Raw genomic sequence first — 25,160 nt, forward strand, 5'->3', positions numbered from 1 at the left:
GACCGGTGGTCCAATGGGTTTGCAGCTTTATTATATGTCTGTACGTCGGAAAATGGTTTTTGGTGCAGGGGAGGGCCTCTGTTGCAAAAACGATTTGGGGACGGATATGAAAAGGAGATTCTTTTTTCATTTCAGGTACATATTTAGAGAAGAAAAGAATTTGATTTCCATATTTACACTCTAGTATGTGCGACGAACAATGTTTACTGGAAAAATTGTGATTGGGTCCTCTTTATTAGGTTACACCATTTATCTACAAATTCTGATACATCCGAATCTGATCTTGTTCCTCTGTGTATCTCAAGGATTTGAAGAATTTCTTCAGTTTCGCCCAACAACAAAGCTGCTTGACGAACAGATTCCTCTTTATCTTTCATGGATTTCTGGTGGCACTTCATGATTATGACGTGCGTTACGTTGGTAAGACAAGCTGCCATTATATTTGCAATCATGTTACATATCTGTTGGAACAGTCCTTCATCCATTCGAAGATGATCGCCATCATATGCTCTCAGAAGTCTTTGGCAGGTCCTGTACATCGAGTTAGCTGCTATGGCGTTTACTGGCCAGTTGAGAGGATTTTCCATCAGTGAATCTTTAACATCCTTCTTGAATTCCACAATAGTCTTCTCAGCTTTGCTCGAAAGCTCTTCCAGTATCTCCTTCGAGTTTTTCCCTTTGAGAGACGTTTCATGGAGGTCGTTGTCCAGCCACTTCAGGTATAATTCAACTCCAACCCAACTTACATCTGCTGCATTTATGCTGTTCGCCAAGTTTCTATCGTTGTCCATGCTTTTCTCAATAAGTTTCACATAATATAGGCCTTCATCGACGCTCTGCAGAAGCCAGTTAATTTCTTGCTTTGGGATTTTCGGAAGTGCAATGGCGACGCTTGTTAAGGTCACCAGTGGCAATGACCAACATTTTGGAGGTTCTTGAGAGTGCAGGCTTGGGATTTGGTTCTTGTCGACTTCTCTCAGCCCTTTAAAATTCCCGACTTTATGAAGAAGGCTTATCAGGTTCTTCGGCTGCTGCTTCTTCCCTGTTTCAATCAGTTTATCCACCTCATTAAGAATGCTGGATTGGACTTTCTGAGGAAGCCTCGATTCGCCTTCTAGTAGTAGAACATACCGACTGAGATCTACATCCAATGTTGATTCTGGAATCCCATGTACGCGTGACGGGCCGGATAAATGCTTCAGTGTTTTGAAGATTGGAATTGCGAAGCAGAAAGAAATGAACTGAACCACTTTGCTGCTCCTTACGACAAGAATCTGAACTCGGACAAGAATGCTCAGAATTAGTCCTTTTGTCTTGTGCAGAATCCTTCTCCACCTCCGGTTTCTGATTTGCAGAGGGAAAGAGCTCTCTTTCCATTTGATAAGCTTTCGTGTCCAGTAAGATTCGACCTTGAATTCATCCATGGTTCTCCATTTGCCATTTTTGCAACATTTGAGCTTTATTGCTGTGAAGAATCTGAGTGTCGGGGCAATGCTCCCGACGGCCACACCAATGGACTGCGAAAGAAGAATCCACTTGATCGACCAATCGTATTTGGAAGCAGTAAGTTTACAGTTCATGTACTGTACTACTAATCGGATCTCAGCTTCTAACAAAGCAAGAGCCGCCAGCATACAAATAACTCCCGAGGCTGTGCAGGTCACGGATCTAGCAATCACAAATTGGGGGCTGCTGGTTTCTGCCATCACCCAATGTTTCTGAATCATCAGCCTGAGTTTGTTGAATGAAAAGTTTCCATCCTCTACCGATTCCATGAACTGTTCATCCGAAGCCATCTTCAGCATTTCGTTGTACTTGGACTGCAGGTATCGCTTCGTTTCTGGTACCATTACAGCTGAAGAAGCCATTGTTACAACCGAAAGGAGGATGAAAACAGTTGCCGCAATTTCTTCAGCAAAGAACTTTCTATTTCTGAGGTAATGCCGCATTTGGATGATTTGAACAGAGACATTTACTATGACGGTAAGTACAAGAATGCATAAAGCCGTTGCATTCATCAGAATTTCTCTATCATTCATTACTCCTAAACATGTCATGAAATTTCCTGTCGCAGTCGACATGAGGATCATGCTACTAACTTTCGCCAATCTATCCGTGGCAGCGTACATTCGAGTTGTGAGGTCCAGCGGAAGCTTCATAGCCACGGCTAGTAGTGTCAAAGAAGTGGCGTTAAGCGAAAAATACTTACTGGGAAACCAGTATTTCTTGCCTCGAAATCCCTGGAAGGTATCGGCTGCCATAGCAAGCGTGCAAGACAGCGATGCTCCGGCAACGTACATCCCTATCCATGGCATTGGACCATTGAGCTGTTTCTCGACATCTGCAGATAAAGCAGTATCGTTCCCGGGCATTGGTGGAGAATCACTTTTGAGGTACCTAATCTATCTGGCTTTGTCTGTTTTTTTCTTCAACTTAAGGAATTATTATCTGTCTGAATTTCGATTTCGATAGCTAGTGCCATATATAATTTTCGAGTTTAAAAATGAATGAAAAAACAGTTGTGTTCAAACTTCAACCAACCATTTAAATATGATCATTTGAATTTCAACTCATTGCCAGAAAAGGGAGATCTTAAGTCTGATGAGGCTTTATTGTTTGATTTGTTCCATTTTGGCTGCTGAAGTGTTTTGGTTGACCACTTGACACTGTTATCACTTTGACTTTGACTTTACTATTTTGGTAAGGTCCAAAGTGTTAGTTGTTGATTAAAAAAGGAGAATCCTATGCTACTTACTAGTTACTGCACCTACACTGTATGAGTCGAAATTATTTATAATCCACATGTAGTTTGAAAAGTTCGCTTAATTTTTTTTTTATTTAAAAATTGCATTAGATTTTCTTGTGTTTTTAAAATATTGCACAAAATCTCATTTTTAGGGGATTCCATGCAATATTTTTTAAAATTAGGAATTCTCCGACAGAATCAAGAATAATCAAACGAGAAAACTTTGTTTGCCCAAAACAGCAGACGGCTTAAAATCCAAAACTTGATTGAAATCCAATGAATTTCAAAAAAACAATCCTAAGCCTTATTTATACCCTAGGTGGAACACAAACCCAATGAAATAAAAAAAACCCAAATATAATAAAGGTTCAACTATTAATAATTAGTAAAATACTAAAATCTTAAGCTTGCGATGGCAAGCTCAATGCTGTCCCCGCCTCTGGAGATGAGTAAGGGCCTTGGCCCTTTTTTATTCTTGGATACATGCTCTGGCTCTCTATTATTCTCGTGCAATTTTTAGGAAATTTGTGCAATGTTTTCTTAAACACCATAGAGCTTTGTGCAATTTTTAAATAACGGAAAAGTATGGTGTCGACTTTTTGAATCACAGGTTGATTATAAGCAATTTTGCGTTTGTAATGATTAATGATTATTTTACCTTTTGGCATAGCTCTATATGCATCTTGGAGATCTACTATGGAATTTGGCAAAATTGCTTATAACCTATCCATGATTTAGAAAGTCGGTACCACTTTTTTATGATTTAGAAATTGCAGGATGTATCTTAGAATTTATTTATTTTTGAATAGAATCGCTTATAATTTGTGCAGAGTTTTTTTTTTTTTTAAAATATTGCATAGATGTATTATAAGCAATTTTGCAAATTTTGTTTAATTGCTTTAGATAGAGTATCCATTTCCCTCACTGGGTTAGAAAAATCTATCTTTTACATATTTATTCAATAGTGCTTTTCCTCTTTATAAAATCCTTCGTACAATAGTAAATGAGTTCGTGAAATAGATAAAAAGAATACTTTGAATTATTGTTATTTGACTGACTTTAAGGTATATCAAATTGTTTGTTTACAAAGAAAAGGTCAAGGAAACCCCCCCCCCCCTCCCCCCTCTCCCTCTTTTTTATTTTTTAATAAGAGTAGGGTGTTTTATTTGGTTATGAATTTAAATTTTGTTTATATAATATTTTATGAAATAAAAAAAAAAAATTGAGTATTTAATTTGATGTTTTGGAGGGAAAAAAAAGTTAGAATAGTAAAATCAGGGTAAAATCTGACAAGTAAACACAATTATTTCAAAAAGTGATTTGATTGAGGAGATTTATTATGAGGTCTAAGTGTTGTTGGTTTGTATTTTTGGATGTTTTGAATTCTTTTTTTTAGAAGGAAAAATATATTTTAAATCTAGTATTTTAAATATGATATTTTGAATAAAATAAATATTATATTATTAAAATAAAATTGAAACACAAACAAACTTACTAGCATAACCCTTGTGTATTCTTGCTAAGAGGTTTTTGGAGACTATATATAGTTGTGGTCATTTAAGAGTGGAAAAAAATATAAATTTTAATTTTATACTTAGCATTACTTTTAAATCATTTTTTTAAGATATATTTGAAAAATCGGATTGATTGATTAATAGAATAGTTATATATAAATTTCGATTTTTATTTATTTATTTATTTTTCGGTACCATATGGTTTGATTTGTTGAAAAATGTATTAATACATTGATCAATAGGGTTTTGTTTATTGTGAGTAGAGCTGTCAAAATGAGTTAAGTTTTACGACTTCTTAAAAGAGGAGTAGGTCAATAAATTTTTATTGACAAATAAGTCATATTAGGCGAATTATGTGTGACAGATGGACATGAAGGCGTCGAAGTTTGAACCAAGACTTTACTGTCACGAGTCGCTACCACTAGATCTACTTTTGCATTTTAGTGTTTAGGTTTTATTTTATTTTTGGTAATTGTTGTCTTTCAACATATATAAACATGTTTAATTTGTAATGTACTTCTTCCTTGATAAAATATTTATTTATTTTTTATGGGATTTGTCACAAAGTTTGTGGTGTTTCATTTATTTGGCAAGTGATTGATTGTATTATCTTGCAAGTTTAGAGTTAGTGGTTATTGGTGTTTGGTACAATTAGGTTTCTAATTGACTTCTTGCATACTTAAATAATTTTCCCTATTTTTTTAATCACCATTTGCTTAATCCTATATATATATTATATAAAAGCTCAACAATTACACAAAAAATAAAAATAAATCAACTTAAAAAAAAAGAGTAAAAATTTCAATGTTAAGCATTATTTGTTTTTGGGTAAACTGTTTTTTTTAGTTCCGTAACTGGATCTTTTATTATTTTAGTCCTGTAAGTGGAACATGTCGCAAATTTTTTTCGCTATTTTAGTCCTCCGACACCGGAGACGCCCGCGTGGCTCGCCGGACCTGACGTGTCCGCCAGGTGTCCCGCCAGGTCAGCGACATCTGGTGGACACGTCACCTCAGGTGCTCCACTCACGGACTAAAATGATAAGGAGGTCCAGTTACCTGACTAAAAAAACAGTTTAGTCTTATTTTTTACATTATTGACATGCTTTCTTGAAAATTTTTAAAAAATATATATGTTTTTCTTTATTATAATCACGTTGAATTGTTTCCTAATCATAAATTTATCACTACTTCATCTATATTATTTTGAATTACCATATCTTACCTTCTTCTGCTGCTATTGTGGTAAGAAAAATCGAAAAAAATCTGTAGATCTAATATGATTTGTGTAGACATGTTGTCCCAACTCTGACCTGGATTGTAATTAAAATACACATTCTGTCCTTCTCCATCAATTTTCAATTCTCCAAATGTGTATTTTAATTCATTCCTAACTTAATTAATTGTCTAAACAAATGGATCACACACAAATAAAAAGATACCCAAAAAAAAAAAAAAAAAAAAAATTGACTTGATGTATGAGAAAAAACATCGAATAAAACACAGACGTTCGATCCTAGCAGTTCTTTTTTGCCAAATCTTTTCTTCTTTTTTTTTTTTTGAGTTTCTCCACAAGTTTTTACTATTTTTTTTCTATTCCGCCATGTTGTGGGATCGATTTTATACCAACAGTGATGTCGATAAACAGCTCGAAGCTCCTGTGCCATGGATAGGCCTCTATATCGCCGGAGCATCTCTTCTATGCTCGCTCGGCATGGCCGTCGACGCTGTCCGCGGCATCCGGTCGAAGAAATTTTGGATCCCGTCGAGCTATTTCTCGCTTAATTCCGTATCCTTGACGCTGCTCGCCGTGGCAATGAAGCTGCCGGTTGATCTAACGACGAGGATGTACACCGTCACCGATCGTCTAGCGAAGATCGGAAGCCTCGTGTTCATGTCGACTTCCATGGCGAATTTCTTGACGTCGTTGGGGTCGATGACCGATCGCGACATTCTTATGAATGTCGCGGCTTTAGGCATTCTTGTCGTCACGGTCACCGTGAATGTCGTGATCCAAGTTTTTCAGCTCCGGTCGTTTCTTCGGGGCCGGTTGGCGTTCGCCGAGGAAATTTTTTCTGTCAGCGCGATGCTACTGTTGTTAGTCATGTTTGCCTCATCGGCGTTGATGATCCCGTCGATGAAATGGTACCTCGAGACGAAGTATCGGGAAATGCATACATCAGCTTTGGACGAAGAGGGAGTCAGTACAGGGAGAATTTCGACTAATGAACTTCGAGTCGCGATCAAGAAATATTGGCTAATGGCGAAAACTAGTTCGCCGCAATTCGTGATTGCGCGATCCGTAACGTGCGCCGCGTCCGGCGCCGTCTCGTTGTTCGTCGCTCTCGCTTTTGTCTTGCTCGAGCTTCGGATGGCGATGAAGTACAAGATCTTCAATTTATACGATTCGAGCTATGGTTGGTCGACAAAATGGATACTTTTGTCGCAGACGGTTGGAGTAGTCGTTGGCACCGTAGCCCCGGCGTCGAGATGGTTCGTTGCCGTCAAATTCAGGTTCAAAAACGACGAAATAAAAAACGGGTTTGTAGTCGAGAGCTACTGGACACAGAAGATGTTCGATTGGAAGCAACGATCGTTATCGGTTAACATTCGACATCTCAAGTTCCGAAAAGTCGTTCATAATCTTCGAGGATTAGTCCTCCGATTCACCATTTTCGCGCAGTTTCTTCTCGTTATTACCAGCAAAGTACTCCTCGCAATCTCGATCTGTTTATCGAGCCCGGCTATTCTCACTCTTAGCTACATTCGAAGATCGAAGCTTCGAAAATGTGTGTTCGATACAGCGAAGATTGATGTCGATCATTACGTGATACTTCTCGAAGGGGAATCGAAACTTCCCGCGGAGACGCTGGAGAACATCTGCAAAGAAATGGACGACGTTATTAGTGAAGGTAAGTCGAAAAAGCCGAAGAATTTATTGAAACTTTTGTATCGATCAAGCAGCTTCGGGGGAGTGATGCGATTTGATAATCCGGAAGTTTCGAATCTTCATTCTCAAGAACTTCCTTACTGCTGGGCTCTACCTGTGATCACGCTTACGAGCATCGCCCTCGCTCTCCCGAACGTCGAAAAGAAAAAATCGAGAAGCTTGCTGGACAGCGTCACCGAAGGGATTTCGTTCCTAAAAATTGTTGATAAAGCGCTCGATCGAAAAGGCAATTTATTGAACATCAGAACGGCTGCGGACGTCGCGTGGGTAGGAGTCGAGCTGTTTCATAAATGGCAGGACAATGATCTTCACGAAACGTCTCTCAAGGGGAAAGAAGCTGTCGAAATCTTACGCGAGCTCTGTAATAACGCCGAATTGACTGTTCGAGATTTTGTAAGAGAAGCTAGAGACTGTCTGATGAGAAATCCTCTTAACTGGCCTGCAAGGGTCATTGCAGCCAACTCCATGTACAGGATTTCGAGCGCAATTCTACTCGGGGGCAGCGACGAAACAGGCGAGCGATTGTTCGAGCAGCTGTCCGTAACGGTTGCAGACATAATGGGTGCGTGTCTGACGAACATGGCTCATGTAATAACCAACAAGTGTCGCCGAAACGCCATTGAAGAGAGGGAGAGAAGCGTTCGTCGAGCAGCTTTTCTTTTGGGCGAAACGGAAGATGTTATTGCTCTTGTTCAGCAACTCGAGCTGCCATTTTTGGCGCTCGATCGGATGGCTACAATCGAAGAGTGGCGAGCGCTGATGAAGAAAGAAAGTTTGAATGATCGAAACTTTAATTATTACGAAGGCGAACATCGAGACATGTAATGCATAATCACACGAAAATCGCATCGCTATGAGTCGCGAACTTGCAAGCGCCCGTAAGGCTCGATTCTTCGATATGCTCGGGTGATTCGAGATTTGTACTAGTTCATGTTTCGGAAACTACGTATACACATATAACAAAATACGCTAAAATTTCAAGAACTTGATGTAACGATTCCGAATCTTTTCCTTTGGTATCAAAGGTATTACGAGTCTAGATCGAATCCATTGCTTGTGTTCGTGATAAATCGTTGTTGCCATTGATTTCTGTTGGCTCCAAATTCGCTCAAAACCAAACAACAAACAAATAAAAGCACCACAATTTATCCAAACAGATTTAGCCACAAACAGTTCATGAAACGATCAAACAACATACGCAGACTCTGAGTTTAAAAATAAAATACATGAAATTGAGAACCCAATTTGGTTGCAAGAGACCTACATTTAGAAGGTTCCAACTCAGACATAATTTCACTAAATCAAAAAAAAGATGAACTTACATATTTGCAAAAATTACTATTTCTGTCATTTGATTGCGCAACGTTCACACCACGTGCGACCAAATGATAAAAATATAGAATTTTGTAAACATCTGAGATATATTTTGTCAACAAATAAATATAAGACAAAAGTTATAATGTATACAGACATAATTTTTTGCAATTTTCAGTTGTATATTAAGACAATACAATATGTGTTGTATGTATTTTTCAATTGAAAACAGATTGTAAGAATCCAATACCACACACATATTTTTAATTCCATTTATGTGTTGTATGTACTTTTAACACTAATCAACACAAAGAATTGTTGTTTTATTAAAAATGAAAGAATTTAGGTGTGTTTTTTCAAATAAAAAATATTATCAAATAAATAAATATTATTCAATAAAACTAAGATTTGTTACTAAAAATATTTTTTTTAATGACACATTTCTTAATATATATATATATATAAAATATATTCTATTCTATCAAAAAAATAAAATATTAATACATCCGGTAAGGTCATGGGTTCAAATCCCCGATGCTTCAGGTTACTTGCCACATGGTCTACGGGGTATTAGGTTTGCCCAAGAGTTTCTTGGAGACATCCTCGAACCCCACCATGCCCTTCTTCCTCACAACCAAAGGAGAGCTCTTCGAACCACCATCTATTAAGCATTTGTTCCCAATCCTGTCGCTCATCTCCATAGCTTCCATGGTGATAGAATCCATGACCACTATTACTTTGTGCATATCCTGATCAAAGTTCTTGATGTCCCCCTCACGACTAGTCGATCCACCCTAGATTTCATCAGCTATATGGGATTCAATCAGATCTGCAGCAGCATAGGCCACATCTGCTATGCCACTTTACAAGGTATCATCAGCTTTTTCGATAGCTTCGTGGGGTTTCAACTCCAGGAACTCTTGCAAGGAAGTGATGCTCTTGCTAATAGATTCGATGTGTTGTTTGTCGAGAAAAAATCGGAGGACGTGGATGACTTTGGATCTGATCTATAAGAGTCATAAGAGACACAAGAGATGCATAAGCTGCCATGATTTTGATTTCTTCCCAAATGTGTTTCTTTCGCCACAGAAATTAATTTCAACAAGACTGATGTATAGAAAATGTTTGGTAGATGAACAAATTAAATGTGTTTTGAGTTTACTACAATTATCGGATTGCCTTTACAGCTTGCATTGTGTTCTTCTTTGCTTTTTAGTAATGGTGTTTTATGATACTCTCAAGCTTTTACATACAGACAAGTTTTAATGGCGGGCCATAAGGACATTTTTATTTATTTATTTATCTTTCAAGAACCAGAACAAGAATTGATCTCTGGATAAGAAACAAGCCAACACCTTACGATGCTGATGTACGAATTGAAATAGTCGAACAAGAGAATAATTGTAGAAAAAAAAATTGAAACTTTTTTTTTTTTTTTTTATTAATAATCGAAAACTGATTGCAACAACAGAAAATTAAACGTACTTATTTATAGAGTTACAAATCTAAGTCCAAAATACATAAACTAAAAAAAAAAAAAAACTACAATTTTTTTAAAAAAGAACCTAAAAGTATAATGTTTGGGTGCGTTTGTTTTGGGGGTTTGAGATTTGAATAGTAAAAATTTTGAATTGTAATAATAGTATGATGTGATACAAAATATTGATGTGATATTTTAAATATAATATTAAGTTTTAGTATAATATAAAAAATGAAAAGAGGTGTATAATTTGATATTTTTGGAAAAAAAAATTGATAAACAGTGAAATTTAGGGAGAATCCCACAAATAAACCCACCAGGTCGTTTGTAAATAAATAAATAAATAATGCGTATCCCTAAGCTTTTAGGTGAGTCGGTATTTATATAATCTAACATGGTATACGTTTAGTTTGGTGGCGTTTAGCCCTACATGTCCAAAACATTCGACTATATGATAATCTAAGACTAGTTCGCAAGAGCATACGCGAAAGAAGCTTGAATCATCGAGCTCTCGGATTGCACAAAAAACAGGCTTCTAAAAGAATGTCCGCATAATACAAGTGTCGTCGCCTATTACAAGAAATCATTGTTGAACTCCTAGGTAAGATTGAGGATACCATTTCGACAACAAAACATGCTTCCCCTTCACGATCAACAAGAAAATCCCGTAGCACGGTATGTGTAGCAGCGCAATGCTCGAATATCTGCAGCATTCGTAATTAACATAAGCCCTCATTAACCTACCTACATATGATCGAAAATATTTTCCCTTTACTACGGATCGAATAGAGGCTTACAGTAATGGAGCGTAGGAAGATGATAGATCGAGAAAGGGGTAAGGCCACCTGTTTTTCAGACACGAAAACACCTCTTACAAAACTTTAGCAACATTATTTTCTATTGGAACATGAAATTGAAATTCTTTATTTTGATCGTAAGAACTTGTAGATATTTATACTACACATCCTTTAAATAAGTCAAGAATTTCACAAATATTTTAAATAAGACAACTAGAGCTGTAAACGAGCCAAACAAAATTGAACTTGTCATATTTGAGCTCGGTTCGTTTAGCAATTTTTTTGTTCGTGTTCAGCTCGGCTCGTGAAGAAAATTTTTATTTGATTTATTTATTTATTTTTTAAAAAATTTAAATTTAGTTAATAATAATTATAATTTTTATTAATAATTTAAATAAAAAATAGAATGAAATATAATATTTATAAAGATATATATACTTATTAAATATAAAATTATTAATTTAATTTTTTAATAAATACTACCAAACGTTCAGGAGCAAGCTTAAGCTCGTTCGTGACATAACGAGCCAAAATTTATGTTTGTGTTCGGCTTGTTTAGCTTAACGAACAAGCTCTTAGTGGACTCAAACGAGCCGAACCGAGCCAAACTCGCAAACTATTTGTTTGTTTTACAGCTCTAAAGACCACTACTATAAATACAATCAGTGTGTTCACAAAAGTTTTTAGATGATGAATTGATTTTTTTGTGTGTGACATGAGAACAGTGTTGGTAATATAAAAAATAATATTTTAATTTGAATAATTGATTTTTATGAGTGGATGATATATATTATATTAATGTGCGTATATTTGTACATTTTTAATAATATTTATGAAAAATTGTTTCGTTATAAAATATTGAGTGAATAAACACAATATATATTTTCTAAATATATCTTTAACAATTTTCATATGTAAGAAGAGTGAAGAAAGAATTGTACCAAATAGACACACTGGCATGGAGAATCCATTGGAAAAGAATGTATGAACAAGTCCATAGAAGGAAGTAGCCGATTCGAAACCACGGGAATGTCTGCCGGATTTAAGAAAACAAATGAATACACACGAACAAAAATTGTAAAAATGATTTTTCCTTCTTACCAAGCTGTTCAAAGCCGTGTCGATGAGTAGGAAAACAGCGTTGGTCGAGTGCATATTTATTACCAACTGCGAAAGGGAGTGTTCGTTTATGTCCAAATCAAAAACCACAACCGATACTAATTTCCAAATCGAAGACAACTTACGAAGTTGAGTTTATAATCCTTTGTTGCAAGAAAGGGAACTATAACAAACCAAAAGACTATGTCCGTAAGCACCACAGCTCCCGCGCTTATCTGACGATTAAAGAGCTATTACAAAAGTGGAGTGTAGCACTACAAAAAAATATCTAATTAGCTACAATATTTTTAACTATGAAATATTTTTGTAGTTAAAATGTGTCATTTAGTAACAAAAATTAATTTTATCGCTAAAACTAAAGTATGTACTATAAAATTAATTTTGCTGTTGAAATTTTTTTGCTAAAAAATTCTATCTTCATAGCAAAAAAGTTTTAGCTACAAAATGATTTTCAAAGCTAAAATCATTTGTCTACAAAAATCAAACATATTTTATTGCTAAAACTCTTTTGTTATAAATACAACATCATATTTTCGTAGCTATATAAATATTTTGAAGTTTTATTGCAAGAAAAACTTATTTTTTGTTACGAAAGTCATATTTGTCGCAAAAAATCTTTACTAACGCTGTATAAGCGACGTAATGAGTTTCGTCGCAAAAATATTTTTGCTATGAATTATTACCTTTTGCTACAAATTTTTTTTGTAGCTAAATTTCAACTTTCTTGTAGTATAGGAATCAATGAATGTTCGGACAGCTCCAAAACTTGCCTGAAAAATGATGTGGTAGACACGGGACAATAATCCGGCCTTTTCGCGACGTTCTTGGTTTAGGTCCACGATTTTTGTCCATCCGTAGGATCCATGCTCGGCGTCAAAATGCTCTTTTTCGAGGCTTCTATATCGGTAGCATCCGCGCATCGATAACATGGATCCGAGCTACAACATCGATTCCTATGTCAAAATAAATGAAACATACTAAGGAAGTGTTTGCTCAAATTCGGACAAACTTACCCCAAAATATATCGTTACAAGCGTAAAAGTCCACCTGTAGGACAACGTTGTGACATCTTTAGTACATTTAGCAATGAGATCGATATAAAAATGATCCAAACATTTTAATCGAAAGAAATCTTGTTACATTTGATATTCTTATCTTTTGAAATTTAGTTTCAATCTTTTGAAATATAGGAAATTTACTTATAATTTTATTTCTGGTTTGAAAAATTTTCTTCTTAAAAATATTTATTTTTTATATTATACTAAAAATCAAATTTTAAATTCAAAACATTACATAAATATCTATTTATATCGCATCATACAGCTATTCGAATTCAAAATTTTTACTATTCAAATTCCAACTCAAAATTCAAATCTCCAAACAAACACACCCCGAAAGCCAGCGAATTAATTTAATTAATTTGTTTATTTTATGTTTTCAAAACTTGTTTTCCTCTGTTCATCAAAATTTCTCTCTAACAACATCTTATATCAAATATCTAAATTTCATTTAAAATATTACATTAAAAATTTATTATCTATTAAAAACATCATATATAACATCTATTTCTATTAAATCAAATATATATTTTTTAAGTCTGGAAAGATTATTAATCTAAATATTTAAGCTTTATGACAAAATTTCATTCATAGAATGTCTTACTGAGTATAGTAGTAAAAAATGCTCGAACCATCTACGACAACGTTGAGGACGAGCATTGTAAGAAGTATGAAGCCCGCGAAGACTCGGAAGGCGAGAAGCCAGCCGGGATGGACACTTTCAAGGCACGGCTTCCACGCTTGATCCTCATACAAGACTCCACAACATTGGTGCTTATGTTGTCCTAAAGAACAACAATGTCGTTCATGTCTTGATATGATAGAAGAGGCGAAGATAATCGGCATAAGAATCCATATGGAGCACAACAAAACCCTCCAATTAATCCAATAAGACACGGTGGTCGTGTCGACCGTCGTGGCTGGCTGCCACGACCTCGTTGATCCTGTAATGAACTCGAATAGACTCATGTTGTCCGATCCTTCTAGAAGTCGGGAAATATGCGCCTCTATGAACGCGGGCCGGGCCGATGAATAGATACCTTCTAAGAGCCTCAAAATTAGAAGTTGTTTGAGAGAAATTCATACCAAAGTGAGGATGAATTGATGCATAAATTAATTTCTTGGTAATAATATATGAGAATAATAATTGTATGAAAAATTGGAAGAAAACAATGTCTATCTGAGGAAAGGATGAAGGATGAATTGTGATGATGAAATAATATTGTAAAATGATAAATGTGAAAATGATGAGGAAATTAAAAGGCAATAAGATTGTTAATTGCAAGCAAAGAAAGGATGGAATGCTTTGGGGAAAACTGACTGTGGATAAGTTAGAGATGATACAATAACATTATGCTTTGCTTCAAGTTAAAGAATTGGAAAGCTATGGTTGAGTAGAACCTTCTCCCACCCCCACTCCCCCCCCCCCCTCTCAATATATATATATATATATATTACTTTGCAATTTTTTAGACTATTTAATTTTTGCAATGTCCAATAGAACTATATATATATTGTGTGTATAATATCACAAATGTTCAAACAATAAATAAATATTTTAAATTTATTTCCATTAATGTTTCAAAAAAATAATAATAAAAAGTTACGCTTTATAATATATCATTTCACTTACTTTTTGTAACCAAGTAATTAGTTTTAATTACCAAATGTTGTAAATTCAAAAAAATTCAAATTCATTAATTTAAATTCCAGTATTATGATATCTAAATCTTTCCAAACCAATAGTAGCATTATTCAAATTTATTCTTTTTTTTGTTTTTTTTAATTGTCATCTAAATTTATTTTTCCCCCACCCCATTTTGAGTAAAAAAATACCATATTTTTATACTTTTTTTTACTCTAAAAAGAAAATATTTTTATTTTTACTTTTTTTTTCTTAGAATGCATCCCCGGTCAAATAGACATACATTTTGATGACGGAAAAGTACAATCTATAATTATATAACCCAATGGTATTGGTGCTTCAAAAAGAATGTTGCGTTTTTCTTGAATAATTCTAGAGTTTTTGAGTTCATCTATAGAAATTATAAGTTCTAACAAAGTTCTTTCATTTTCCTCTATACATTTCTCGCCATACAAAATAATTCCAATGATCCTAACAAATGGTTTTTTTGTTTTTTATTTTTTTTACTAACGCACTTTCCCGTGGATCAAACCTCAAACTTCAACCATGCCAAGGGAGAATTCAACCTCTTAAATTACACACCCTCAGCTGATCCTAACCAATGATTCAAAGCCAATTATTTCGCTCAAGACCCGATTTGGTTAGCCCATTATGACGGGCGTGGTACCAATCTAGCCAAAACAAACCGAAATATATCTAGGCCCAACTAAGTTTAAGCATGCCCGTAGAGCTTTAGACTCGACCAAGCCCATGCCGGCTTGCATAGGCTTAGGTCCAACGAAATCCAAGCCGGACGTGAAAATTCATGACCATTTTAGCTCAGGCTCGCTCGACAATTTATTGGGCTTGGACCATATAATCTTCAATTTGATCCATAAAGTTTAGGGAGGAAAGCTGAGCAGAAAGAGTGATGTTAGTTGAGGAAATTTTTAGAGGTGAGTGAATCATAAGATAAGAATGTTTGTTTAGTTTTTATAGTTTATATATAATTTTTTTGGTTATAAGGTATGTGGAGTTCTGGGGTATCAGAGAGAATGATATTTTGTTGATTTGTTTATTATTATTGCTATATGTATATATATATATATTATATATATTCTCTCCGTCCACCGTATATACGTTCATTTGAGATAAATATAAGTAATAAATATAATATTATATTGATTAATTGTTACATAAACTAGGTATATTCTGAAAAGTACAATAAGTTAATGAAGTAAGAGAAATTTTTTTAAAAATTGAGTATGTAAATGGTTGTGACATATTTATAAATAAGGATAATACTAAAGGATATAGAATAAGGAGTGTGGTAGAGTTTACTAGCTCCGAGGATAACCTCTGGGGTTGACTCATGGGTAGGTCAACACTAGTTGGAGCCATGATCAAATTTTCGACAACATTGATGACATCGGAAAGTTGATCGGTGGATGGCATATTATCATAGTATTGAAGAGATAATCGGTTTTCAATTATTAGTAATATAACTGTGAGAATGAAAGTAATAAAATTATAATCGAATAAATTCAATCATTACATCGAGTCGAGAAAAAACTTCTCTTCTCAAAATGATTATGACTTGATAGTGCCTTCGGTAAGCGGTGCAATATTCTCAAGGATAAAACAATATTTATCTCTAAATTGGGTGACATCTCAATATTTCAAAGCTCTGATAAATAAAATAAGAAGGAGGTAAAAGAAAGGATGGAGATTGCCGGAAAACTCAATGGAAGAATTTATAGAAGAAGAAAAAAGAAGAGAATGTGTTGTGACCCTTTTATAGCTAACTCCAACATAGGAGAATTCAATTCTTCAAGTTGAAACCTCCGGAAATCATTGCCCTGAGGCAGGGCCGTCTCGAACTTTTTTGGGGCCAGCAAAAATATATTATAGGCCCTATAAACATATTGTTAAAATATATTTTAAAAATAATATCTGATTGACATCGATTGGATAATGAATTTTAACGTGACAGTTTGTGCGTGGTAGATTTGAGAAAAAAAAAAATGAAAGACGAACTGTCCGGAGGTTTGAAAAGCGAGAATGACTGAGTGATGGCGAAAGAGAGAGAAGAGAAAAGGTGACACTAGTTTGGTCTGAGTGGGTGGGCGCAATGCGGAGGTAGAGAATTGTAGACCACGATTGAATTTGAAATGATGAGATGAGACTAGCTAGAAAGAATAGAGGAAAAATATATATAATTAGAAATTTAAAATTTAATTTTAAAATTTATTTGGATAATTATAAAGAGAAAAAATATAAACTACATGTTAAAATTTAATAATAATAAATGGGTAATATTTTAAAATTTGAGTCCTCTATTAATTAGGGGTCTGAGCAGTCGCTCACCTTATTTCGGCTAAGAGCCGCCCCTGCCCTGAGGTAAAATTGTCGGTCATCAACGTCAGCCATCAATGTCAAATCCTTGTAAATCAAGTGGTTGATGGCTAGCGCTAGCCATCAGTGTGACGTTAATTTGAATTTTCAAAATCCAAATACATGCATGCATGTTGGGCTGATTTTAAACTTTTTGTAGTTTCTTGGGCTATAATATTTTTGGGTTCGACTCGAGATTATTTCATGGATTTGGTTGGGCTTTGGAGCAAAATAAGTCATTGGCATATCCATGTCCTAGACATGCTATTATGCCACTTTATACAATTTAATTGTATATAAACACATCCAAATTTGTGTGAAGTTTCACTGCTCGATAGTCGATAATTAACTAACAATTTAGTTAATTATTCTTAGACCATCCCTATTTAACCCACTTTAACCATTCCTTTTTGGTTTTCATCGACACATAGTATTTTTACTCATCGATTAATTAGTTTTGGAAAAATTTTAAATTTAATTTACAAAAATGAATTATATCCATTATTTTTAGCAGATTAATTTACATGTTTTTTATGGGAAAAAAAAATATGGAAGAAGAAAAGGGTAGGCAATTGCTTTGTTATTCATTTTTTATTTCTTTGATAATAATGACACGTCTCTTTCTTATTCTTTCTTTTTTTCTTTTTGCTCAATGTCACGTCTCCTTATCTAAGGTGTGTTAAGTTGATTTTATAAACTATTTGACCAAGTAAAAAGATTAGCAATATGCACATATCCTTGTTTAACTATACAACTTTATTCATATTTGTATTTACTTATTATATTAATTTTTTTAATATTCCCCAAGATTTCAATACTTAAAAAACTTCTAAAAATGTAGTTAACTAACATTAATAACAACCTTATGAATAAATTTTGGAACACTAAAGCAATATATAAAATAAATATGTATTACCTCAGTTCGGTTCTAAAGCAACTTACATTTGCGGATCTCAATTTAGAAGTAGTTTACCCATAATCAGTGTTGATTACAGCACAAAAATAACCACAAACTCTTTCAATTCATTTACTCTGCAATGGCTAATTTTGGAATACCTTAATAGGTTCTGATTGTCACAAGCTCGTAGCGACAACAGCCACAAACTAAGGCAGAGCTAGTCGCATTCTCTTATTGGACCTCTGAAAAATCCGTCCTCTGGCAACTCCTCCAGTGAATTTTTGTGTCAAATACAAGTTCAAAATATGTAAATAAAATGCACTACAAAAAAATATAAATTTTGTAACAAGATTTTTTCGTTCTTAAATCAACTTTTTCCGTTACTAATGATATTAGAGACGGAATCAGGGATGGAATTACGTTAGCTACGTGAACTTTAAGAACGGAATTCCGTTACAAATATATTATTTTTTTGTAGTGATGGGACATGAGTGAGAGAACAAACAATCATTTCTTTCTCTAAATTATGTCTCAAATGTGCTTACTATATATGTGGTTGCAAATCGAAGGTTATTTAATTCCCTTTGCATGCACATAAATAGAATGAAGCGCATATTTATATTTGTGTCATCACTTTGACTAACTCCATTAATCCATTTTGTCTCTTGTATCGATTTGAAAGGATGAGACAAAAAGGTCTTTATTCTCATATTTTTAATAAAAAAATACAACTATTCTCATAAAATATTAAATAACTCTAAATCAAATAATAAAAAAAAAAAAAAAAAAAAAAGGAAGAGGCCTGTTTAAGATTCAAGGTTTCTTCTTTCTTTCTTTCTTCTTCTTTTTTTTTTTTTTTTTTTTTGGGTTTTAATTTTTAAGTTTTTATTTATCTAGAAGTTGAATATAATGTTTGATATATATATATTATCTAGAAAATTAGAAAGAAAAAAAAAAGTCAAAATACACAAACGTATTTAACAGAAAAAAAAATCAAACCTTAGATAAAAACCCTAATGCATGCTTCATTTCCTCCAAATTTCAGTTGTATCAAAGTCTTTCATCACAAAGTCAGCGCCCACCACAGCATTTTCGAACTTGTTTCCTTTATCACATTCTAAGAACATTCTACAAATATATATATATATATATAAAAGCATATATTGAAGCTCTAACAATCAGAATTATTCATTACAACATAGTAAAGATGAAAGCTCTTCTTCAATGCTGTCTCTGCAGATGTTGCAAGAAAAAGAAGCCAGCAAAGGCAGTAATCACCACCCCTCCAGTCCAGCCGGTGAATCGGGACGTCGAGAAAGGCGAAAAGCCTAAAAGTAATCCAACAGCCGTTGCCGAGAAGCCAAAAATTAGCGGTGGGGCGGCGGTGGCTGCCGCTCATGTGCCCAATAAACCAGTTATCAGTAGTAGCGGTGGCGGTGGCAGCAGAAGTAGTTACTCTAGCGGTGGTGGTGGATATGGTGGCTTGGGTGGATATGGAGGTGGAGGCGGGTTTTCCGGAGGCGGTGGATTTGGGGGTGGCTGTGGTGGCGGCGGCGGCGGCGGCGGTGGTGGAGATGGAGGTGGAGGAGGATGCTAAAGTTACCTAAAGAAGAGAATCATATTATGCAATGATAGTTTTTATATTTGATATGTTGATCTTTGTGAGTATTGTTTGATGAATTTGTTGTATGCATATGTACAATAAAATTTGATATTTCTTGTGTTTGTGATGATAATTTCGGTTTTTTGTTTTTCTGTAAAATTGTGTATAATTTATTTATAATAAACAATTTTATCTATTTACAATTTTATTATCTTTACTTTAATAAATAATACTATTTCTGTTTCAACTCAAAGTGCATTTTTTTATTATTTTTGTTTGCACCACTTCAAACATCTTTTTTCTATTGCAGTAAAAGTAATAGTACATTAATACCAAAATATCTTTAATTTTTATCTAAATTACAAACATATCATTACACATATAAATTACTTTATATATAAAGTGACAAAAATATCAAAAGTTGTTACACACTTTCACCTATCAATAAAATACTATTATTTCTTAATTTACTACGGATACGGCAAAAGACTTATTTGGAGTGGGATTGGAGGGAGTAATCAATTTATCACTACTTTTTCTACTTATAGATTAACTCTTTAATAAGTTTTTATAATATCTCACTTTACTTTTTACATACCCCATTTTATCTTAAAATACTACTGTTTTATTTTTTAGTTTTCGTGACCTCAACATAGTTTTTATGCCCTTATTTTAGAATAGACAAAAATAAAATAAAAAATAAAAATGGCACCATCAGACGGAGGGAGTAACATATTTTGTTAATTGAAATAGATTGAGTATAAAATTATGTAAGTTCTACAAATGATAGAGGTATAAATAAATAGAAAATAATACAAATTTAAAGAAGGTTTAAACTTCGGTTTGCTCACTTTATAATATTTTTTTTGTAATGTAGGAATCTTTTTAGCCATTATTTTTCGACAAACAGAAATATTTGAAGTTTAAATTCATAATCTCTCGATAACTGACAATTTGTCGAGAATATAAAGTTCAAGTGAAGTTTAAATTCATAATCTCTCGATAACTGACAATTTATCGAAAATCCTCTAAGTAGAAGTTTGATCCCCATAATACGTAAGTGTGTGCCCACTCCTTGGCATTTTTTTTATAATGTGAAAATCCACTGTCGCTAATTCTCGATAACTAATAAGTTGTCGAGAATATAAAGCTCAAGTGGTTAAATCCTCTCAGTGGAAGTTTGATCCCCATAAAATATGTAAGTGTGTGCCCCACCCCACACTCTATAATGTATTTTGCTTTTGACATTTTTTATTTTTTAATAACGTGAGAATCCGCAGTCGCTAACTCATGGGTCATGCAGCCAGCAATAAGTATATACCAGCACGACTCCATGCAATCGGTTGTAAGTTGAAAAAGGAAATACATGTGTTCGGCGAACGAAAATAATAAAATGTATACCTTAACAAAGGGTTCACGGGAGTACACATAAAACAGAAAAAATAAAAATTACAGCGTCGATACGATTACACGGACACATTAACAGTATCCGTCTTCACCAGCCGGCAGACGGGGCAAACGGCGACATAGCATTCGCAATCCGAGCAGAGGCTCAAGTGCCGGCAAGGCAAGATTAAGACAGACACATCTTTACCGTTGCACGCCCTGCATTTCGGCAGGGCTCGACCCGAGTAGTTCGATACTGCATCATCATCAACCTCGCTGTCCCCGCAACCTTCAGGAGCTGGACAGGTCCCCTGCGCCGCAATCTGCTCAAGATTGCTCCTTAGAACATTCACCACAGATTCACTCTGCTTCGCTCGGAAGCGCCACGACTGTGCTTCCATGGCGACCTGCTTTATCCTCTCCTCGAGCTCCTTGTTTTTCTTATTAATGCTCTCGATATTCTCCTCTTTCTCGCATAATTTTTTGTAGACGATTTCTTCCAGGCCTTTGAGCACAGACATCGTGTGTCGCTGGTTTATCTCCCGTATGCCCGTCAAGATTTTCTCTTCCTGCTATACAATTAGGTATTAAATACGACGAAAGATATAGGAGTGTCAAAATTAAACCCGACTCGAAAAACCGAACCCGTTCGACCTGAAAATTTCCAGGTTCGGGTTTTTGTATTTCGGGTTTGCAAAAAATCGGGTCGAACCGAATCCAAAACGAAAAAAATTCTTGTCGTGTTTCAAGTTGACCTGATAACCCGAAATATAAAAATCAGGTTTTGTATTTCGGGTTGACCTAAAATTTTTATTATTATTATTTTATATTTAAAATATATTATAAATTAAAATAATATAAAAAATTAAAATTTAATTTAATTTTTTTTTTTAAGTTTGCGGGTCTGTTTTGTACCGGGTTTGTTTTGGTTTCGGGTGACCTGAAACTATTTCAGGTCAACCTGAATCCGACCTGAAAGAATTCGTGTCGTGTTCGGGTCTAGGGTTTCAGGTCAAATTTCGGGTTCGGGTTCGGATTGACAGATTTTTTGCTATTCCCATGGCTCAACCCGACACGAACACGACCCAAAAATACGAATTGACACCCCTAGAAAAATATAGATTGATTCCTGAACAGGGTACAAGATTTTTTCTACCTGAGTTTTAGCGCAGTGGAGGAGTTCTTGCACCTGCCGATCAATCTCTGTTGGCGTAGCTCTACTAATGGAAAGCTCGGGGCCAAGATTGAGTTGCGGATTTAGAGAGACTGGTAAATTGTGGTCTGTGTTGCAAGAAAGTTTGAGTCCTGTTGATACGGGATTTGGATTTAGAACTTCTTTTAAATGGCCGCCTGTTTCGTCCCGAAAAAAGCCATTGCACGGCATTTGTCCGTTTCCATTGTAGTTTCCGGCGCCAGTATCAACAACACACTGTGTCGGCGCTGCAGAAGAGTTCGGCATCATATGAGAAACATTAAAATGGTACGATCAAAAGGGAAGGAAGATACAAAAATTACGACAAACAGGTCAAGTCGAGACCACTCATATGGCTAAGTAAGTACAGCATATGATCAGTAATGATCGATATTCAAAAGAAAATTGTTCAACCATTTTCTAGTTCTTCTACATCCGTAAATCCACAAACAATCAATACAGGACTTGCCGAATATAATCTATTATGAGCATCTTTACTTTCTACAACATTGTTAATATATTCGCGAATTGTAACAACATATGTTATAATCGAAGGTTTTTAAAAATCGATGAAAACTTCAAACATATCAATCAATCAATCAATATATAACTCATTTCTGGATTTCCTCGCCACAATGTCATGCTAGATAAGCCCAAAAATGAACAATCAAAGTCATAACTCGTCGAAAACTTTCTACCGAGAATCACTACACACAAAAAGGTCTTGAGCTTCATATAAAGCAGAATTTACGCACCTTGGAGTGAATATCCGAGTTGAGGCATAGAATTATTGTCGAAATGGAAACCGTTTGCCTCCGATAAACCGGGGAAATTCGAACTTCCATTAGTTCCTCCTCCTAGCATCTTCCTGAAAATCACAATCCCCAATCTATCATCTACATATATCCCAAATTGAGAAATTTCAATCTTCAATGCACCAAAAACTATAGATTATCAACACAGAGAGGTAAAGCAGAGCATAGAACACAATCGTCATCGAAAGTTACATCAAAATCTAACAGATACAGACACAAATAAAAAGCTTCAAAAGTCCTCCAAGCAATCCATGGATTCCTAAACTTGCACTGAAACTATGAGCAGAAACCACGATTATAACATTACCTATTAAACTAGTTTCTAGATTTCGCCTATAAGGAAAGAAATCACCATAAGCATCAAACCCCAACCAAAAACCAACTGACCCTAATTGAAAGGCCACTCACAAATCATATGAGCAATTGAATTGAAACCCTAATTAGCGAGATTGAAGAAAGTTACCAAAAATTGGCTCAGATTCAGATAACCAATAGCGACGATTACTCCGAATCGATTAATACCCACATTGAGGGGACGAGAAATTGGGAGAAGGAGCGACGACAACGAGGGAGAATTGGGTGAATAAAATGAAAGTGGGGAATTGTAGAGAGTTGGAAGTGTTGTTTTGGGGGAAAAAAATAAGGAAGGAATCCATTGGTGGGAAGGGGTGCGAGCTCGATGTCGTTGTTGAAGAAATCAATGGGGATCTTTACTCGTCTTCTCTTCTCCCCATATTTTGGGGTGACATTTTTGTGCGACTGTGGCGTCATGCTTGTTGATTGATTCACCCACCGCTTGTTGATGTTGTTGATGCAGTTGTTGTTGTTGTGTGAGAGACGGAGTGGGAGAGTTTGTTTTTGGTTCTCGATTCTCCCAACCCCAACTGGCTGGCGGAATTTGCGTTTTACTTTTTCTTGTGGTTTGTCCGCCATGGCTGATTTCTCTCGATTCTATCGAGAAAAGCAAAGCAAAGTAAAATGTTGTTCCTTATTACGGGCGTATTCAGTTGTTTGGGTGCTTTATTTAGGATGGTATCACATTGGGTTTGTTAATTCAATGGTTTTTTTTTTTTTTTTGTTGAAATGGTACAAAATTTATATGTAATTTCAAGAAATTATCCCAAATTTTTGAAATTTTTAAAATTGCGTTTCATAAACTATGCGTCTAATATCTCGACAATCTTTATTTAGCCGTATTTGACATAAATGTGTCCAAACTGCTGAATAAATTTTAAAATTTCAATTTCTAAACCCCTGAAATTACAAATATATTTATTTTTCTTATATTTAGTCTCAAAATTAGTAAATATACTACAATTTTAGACTAAATATAAGAAAAATAAGTATATTTATTATTTTAAGATTTAAAAATTGAGATTTTAAAATTTATTTGCAGCGCATTTAGGTCAAAATGCCATTAAATAAGGACCGCCGATGGTATTAGATGCATTTTATGAAATCACAAAGGAGTTTGATGCAATTTTAGAAGTATATGGATTTGACGTAATTTCGTGAAACAACAGGTGAATTTTGTATAATATAGCCTTTCTTTTATTTAAAAATTATTTTTTATTAATATTATTTTTTGATTAGGAATACGATTTTTAAGGCAATAATATTTAATTAGTTAATAATAGTATGTTAATATTATTTTACTCACTTTGTGCGGCTCTAAGGTCTCATTTACTTTTTGCATCATTATACTTAATATGATAAATATTTTTATATTTGTATATTTTTTGCACAAATGTTAATAGTATTGTAAGACAGTAATAAAAGTATTTTTATCATTTTTTCTTAATTTGTATTGCATTTTCATATAATAGTTAATATTAAAATATCAATACGCAAAAAAGTAAACGAGACCCTTACAACCGGACAAAGGTAATATTATTTTTTATGTAAATTATATTGTTACTAATTTTAAAATAAGAAATAATATATACGAGTAAAACAAATTTAAAATATATATTTAAATATTTTAAAAAATTATATCTTAATACAATATATACAATATTATAAAATTTTATATAATACAATAAATAAAATATATATATATTTATTTATGATTAATATAAACTAATTTGTTAAAAGAATGGGAATTTTTTTAATTAAAGATGAAAATATTTATTTATGGCGGAGAAATAAATAAAGAATTTTGAGTAGGCATAAATGAACTAACCGATATAAGCCTTACATTGGATTTGTCATAAATTATTAGTGTAATTATTTAAAATTTGAACTGTTGGATTGTCCTAAAACACTTTCACT

General features: G+C 34.3%; 5 protein-coding genes across 13 annotated transcripts; 2 read left to right on the forward strand and 3 right to left on the reverse strand.

Moving 5' to 3' along the window:
- The first annotated feature begins 11 nt into the window (after nucleotides 1-11).
- LOC127255231 (uncharacterized) lies at nucleotides 12-8,239 on the forward strand. 8 transcript variants are annotated; one of them, XM_051280686.1, is made up of 4 exons: nucleotides 12-135; nucleotides 306-1,983; nucleotides 2,075-2,393; nucleotides 5,892-8,239. In XM_051280686.1, the coding sequence occupies exons 2-4, from the start codon at nucleotides 1,941-1,943 to the stop codon at nucleotides 8,032-8,034; spliced, it is 2,505 nt and encodes an 834-aa protein (XP_051136643.1). In that variant the 5' UTR covers nucleotides 12-135; nucleotides 306-1,940; the 3' UTR covers nucleotides 8,035-8,239. The 8 variants fall into 8 exon arrangements, with proteins under 8 accessions (XP_051136643.1, XP_051136644.1, XP_051136637.1 ...); XM_051280687.1 differs by having other exon boundaries at nucleotides 2,123-2,393; XM_051280680.1 differs by having other exon boundaries at nucleotides 306-1,563; nucleotides 1,660-2,393.
- LOC127255148 (uncharacterized) lies at nucleotides 204-1,868 on the reverse strand. Its single transcript, XM_051280541.1, has one exon. The coding sequence runs from the start codon at nucleotides 1,866-1,868 to the stop codon at nucleotides 204-206; it is 1,665 nt and encodes a 554-aa protein (XP_051136498.1).
- A 2,072-nt stretch (nucleotides 8,240-10,311) lies between the features above and the next one.
- On the reverse strand, nucleotides 10,312-14,204 carry LOC127255297 (uncharacterized). Its single transcript, XM_051280780.1, has 8 exons — nucleotides 13,582-14,204; nucleotides 12,933-12,966; nucleotides 12,690-12,857; nucleotides 12,045-12,134; nucleotides 11,902-11,967; nucleotides 11,742-11,833; nucleotides 10,801-10,848; nucleotides 10,312-10,707 (listed from the first exon to the last, which is right to left on the reverse strand). The coding sequence occupies exons 1-8, from the start codon at nucleotides 13,944-13,946 to the stop codon at nucleotides 10,587-10,589; spliced, it is 984 nt and encodes a 327-aa protein (XP_051136737.1). The 5' UTR covers nucleotides 13,947-14,204; the 3' UTR covers nucleotides 10,312-10,586.
- A 4,896-nt stretch (nucleotides 14,205-19,100) lies between these two features.
- Nucleotides 19,101-19,490, forward strand: LOC127255149 (uncharacterized). Its single transcript, XM_051280543.1, has one exon. The coding sequence runs from the start codon at nucleotides 19,101-19,103 to the stop codon at nucleotides 19,488-19,490; it is 390 nt and encodes a 129-aa protein (XP_051136500.1).
- Nucleotides 19,491-20,865: 1,375 nt separating this feature from the next.
- LOC127255097 (probable BOI-related E3 ubiquitin-protein ligase 2) lies at nucleotides 20,866-23,868 on the reverse strand. 2 transcript variants are annotated; one of them, XM_051280474.1, is made up of 4 exons: nucleotides 23,353-23,868; nucleotides 22,830-22,942; nucleotides 22,039-22,322; nucleotides 20,866-21,451 (listed from the first exon to the last, which is right to left on the reverse strand). In XM_051280474.1, the coding sequence occupies exons 2-4, from the start codon at nucleotides 22,936-22,938 to the stop codon at nucleotides 20,963-20,965; spliced, it is 882 nt and encodes a 293-aa protein (XP_051136431.1). In that variant the 5' UTR covers nucleotides 22,939-22,942; nucleotides 23,353-23,868; the 3' UTR covers nucleotides 20,866-20,962. The 2 variants fall into 2 exon arrangements, with proteins under 2 accessions (XP_051136431.1, XP_051136430.1); XM_051280473.1 differs by having other exon boundaries at nucleotides 20,866-21,454.
- Between the last annotated feature and the right edge of the window lie 1,292 nt (nucleotides 23,869-25,160).

The sequence above is a fragment of the Andrographis paniculata genome, unplaced genomic scaffold (assembly GCF_009805555.1).
Source record: "Andrographis paniculata isolate CXL003 unplaced genomic scaffold, ASM980555v1 Contig53END, whole genome shotgun sequence".
NCBI classification, from domain to species: domain Eukaryota; kingdom Viridiplantae; phylum Streptophyta; class Magnoliopsida; order Lamiales; family Acanthaceae; genus Andrographis; species Andrographis paniculata.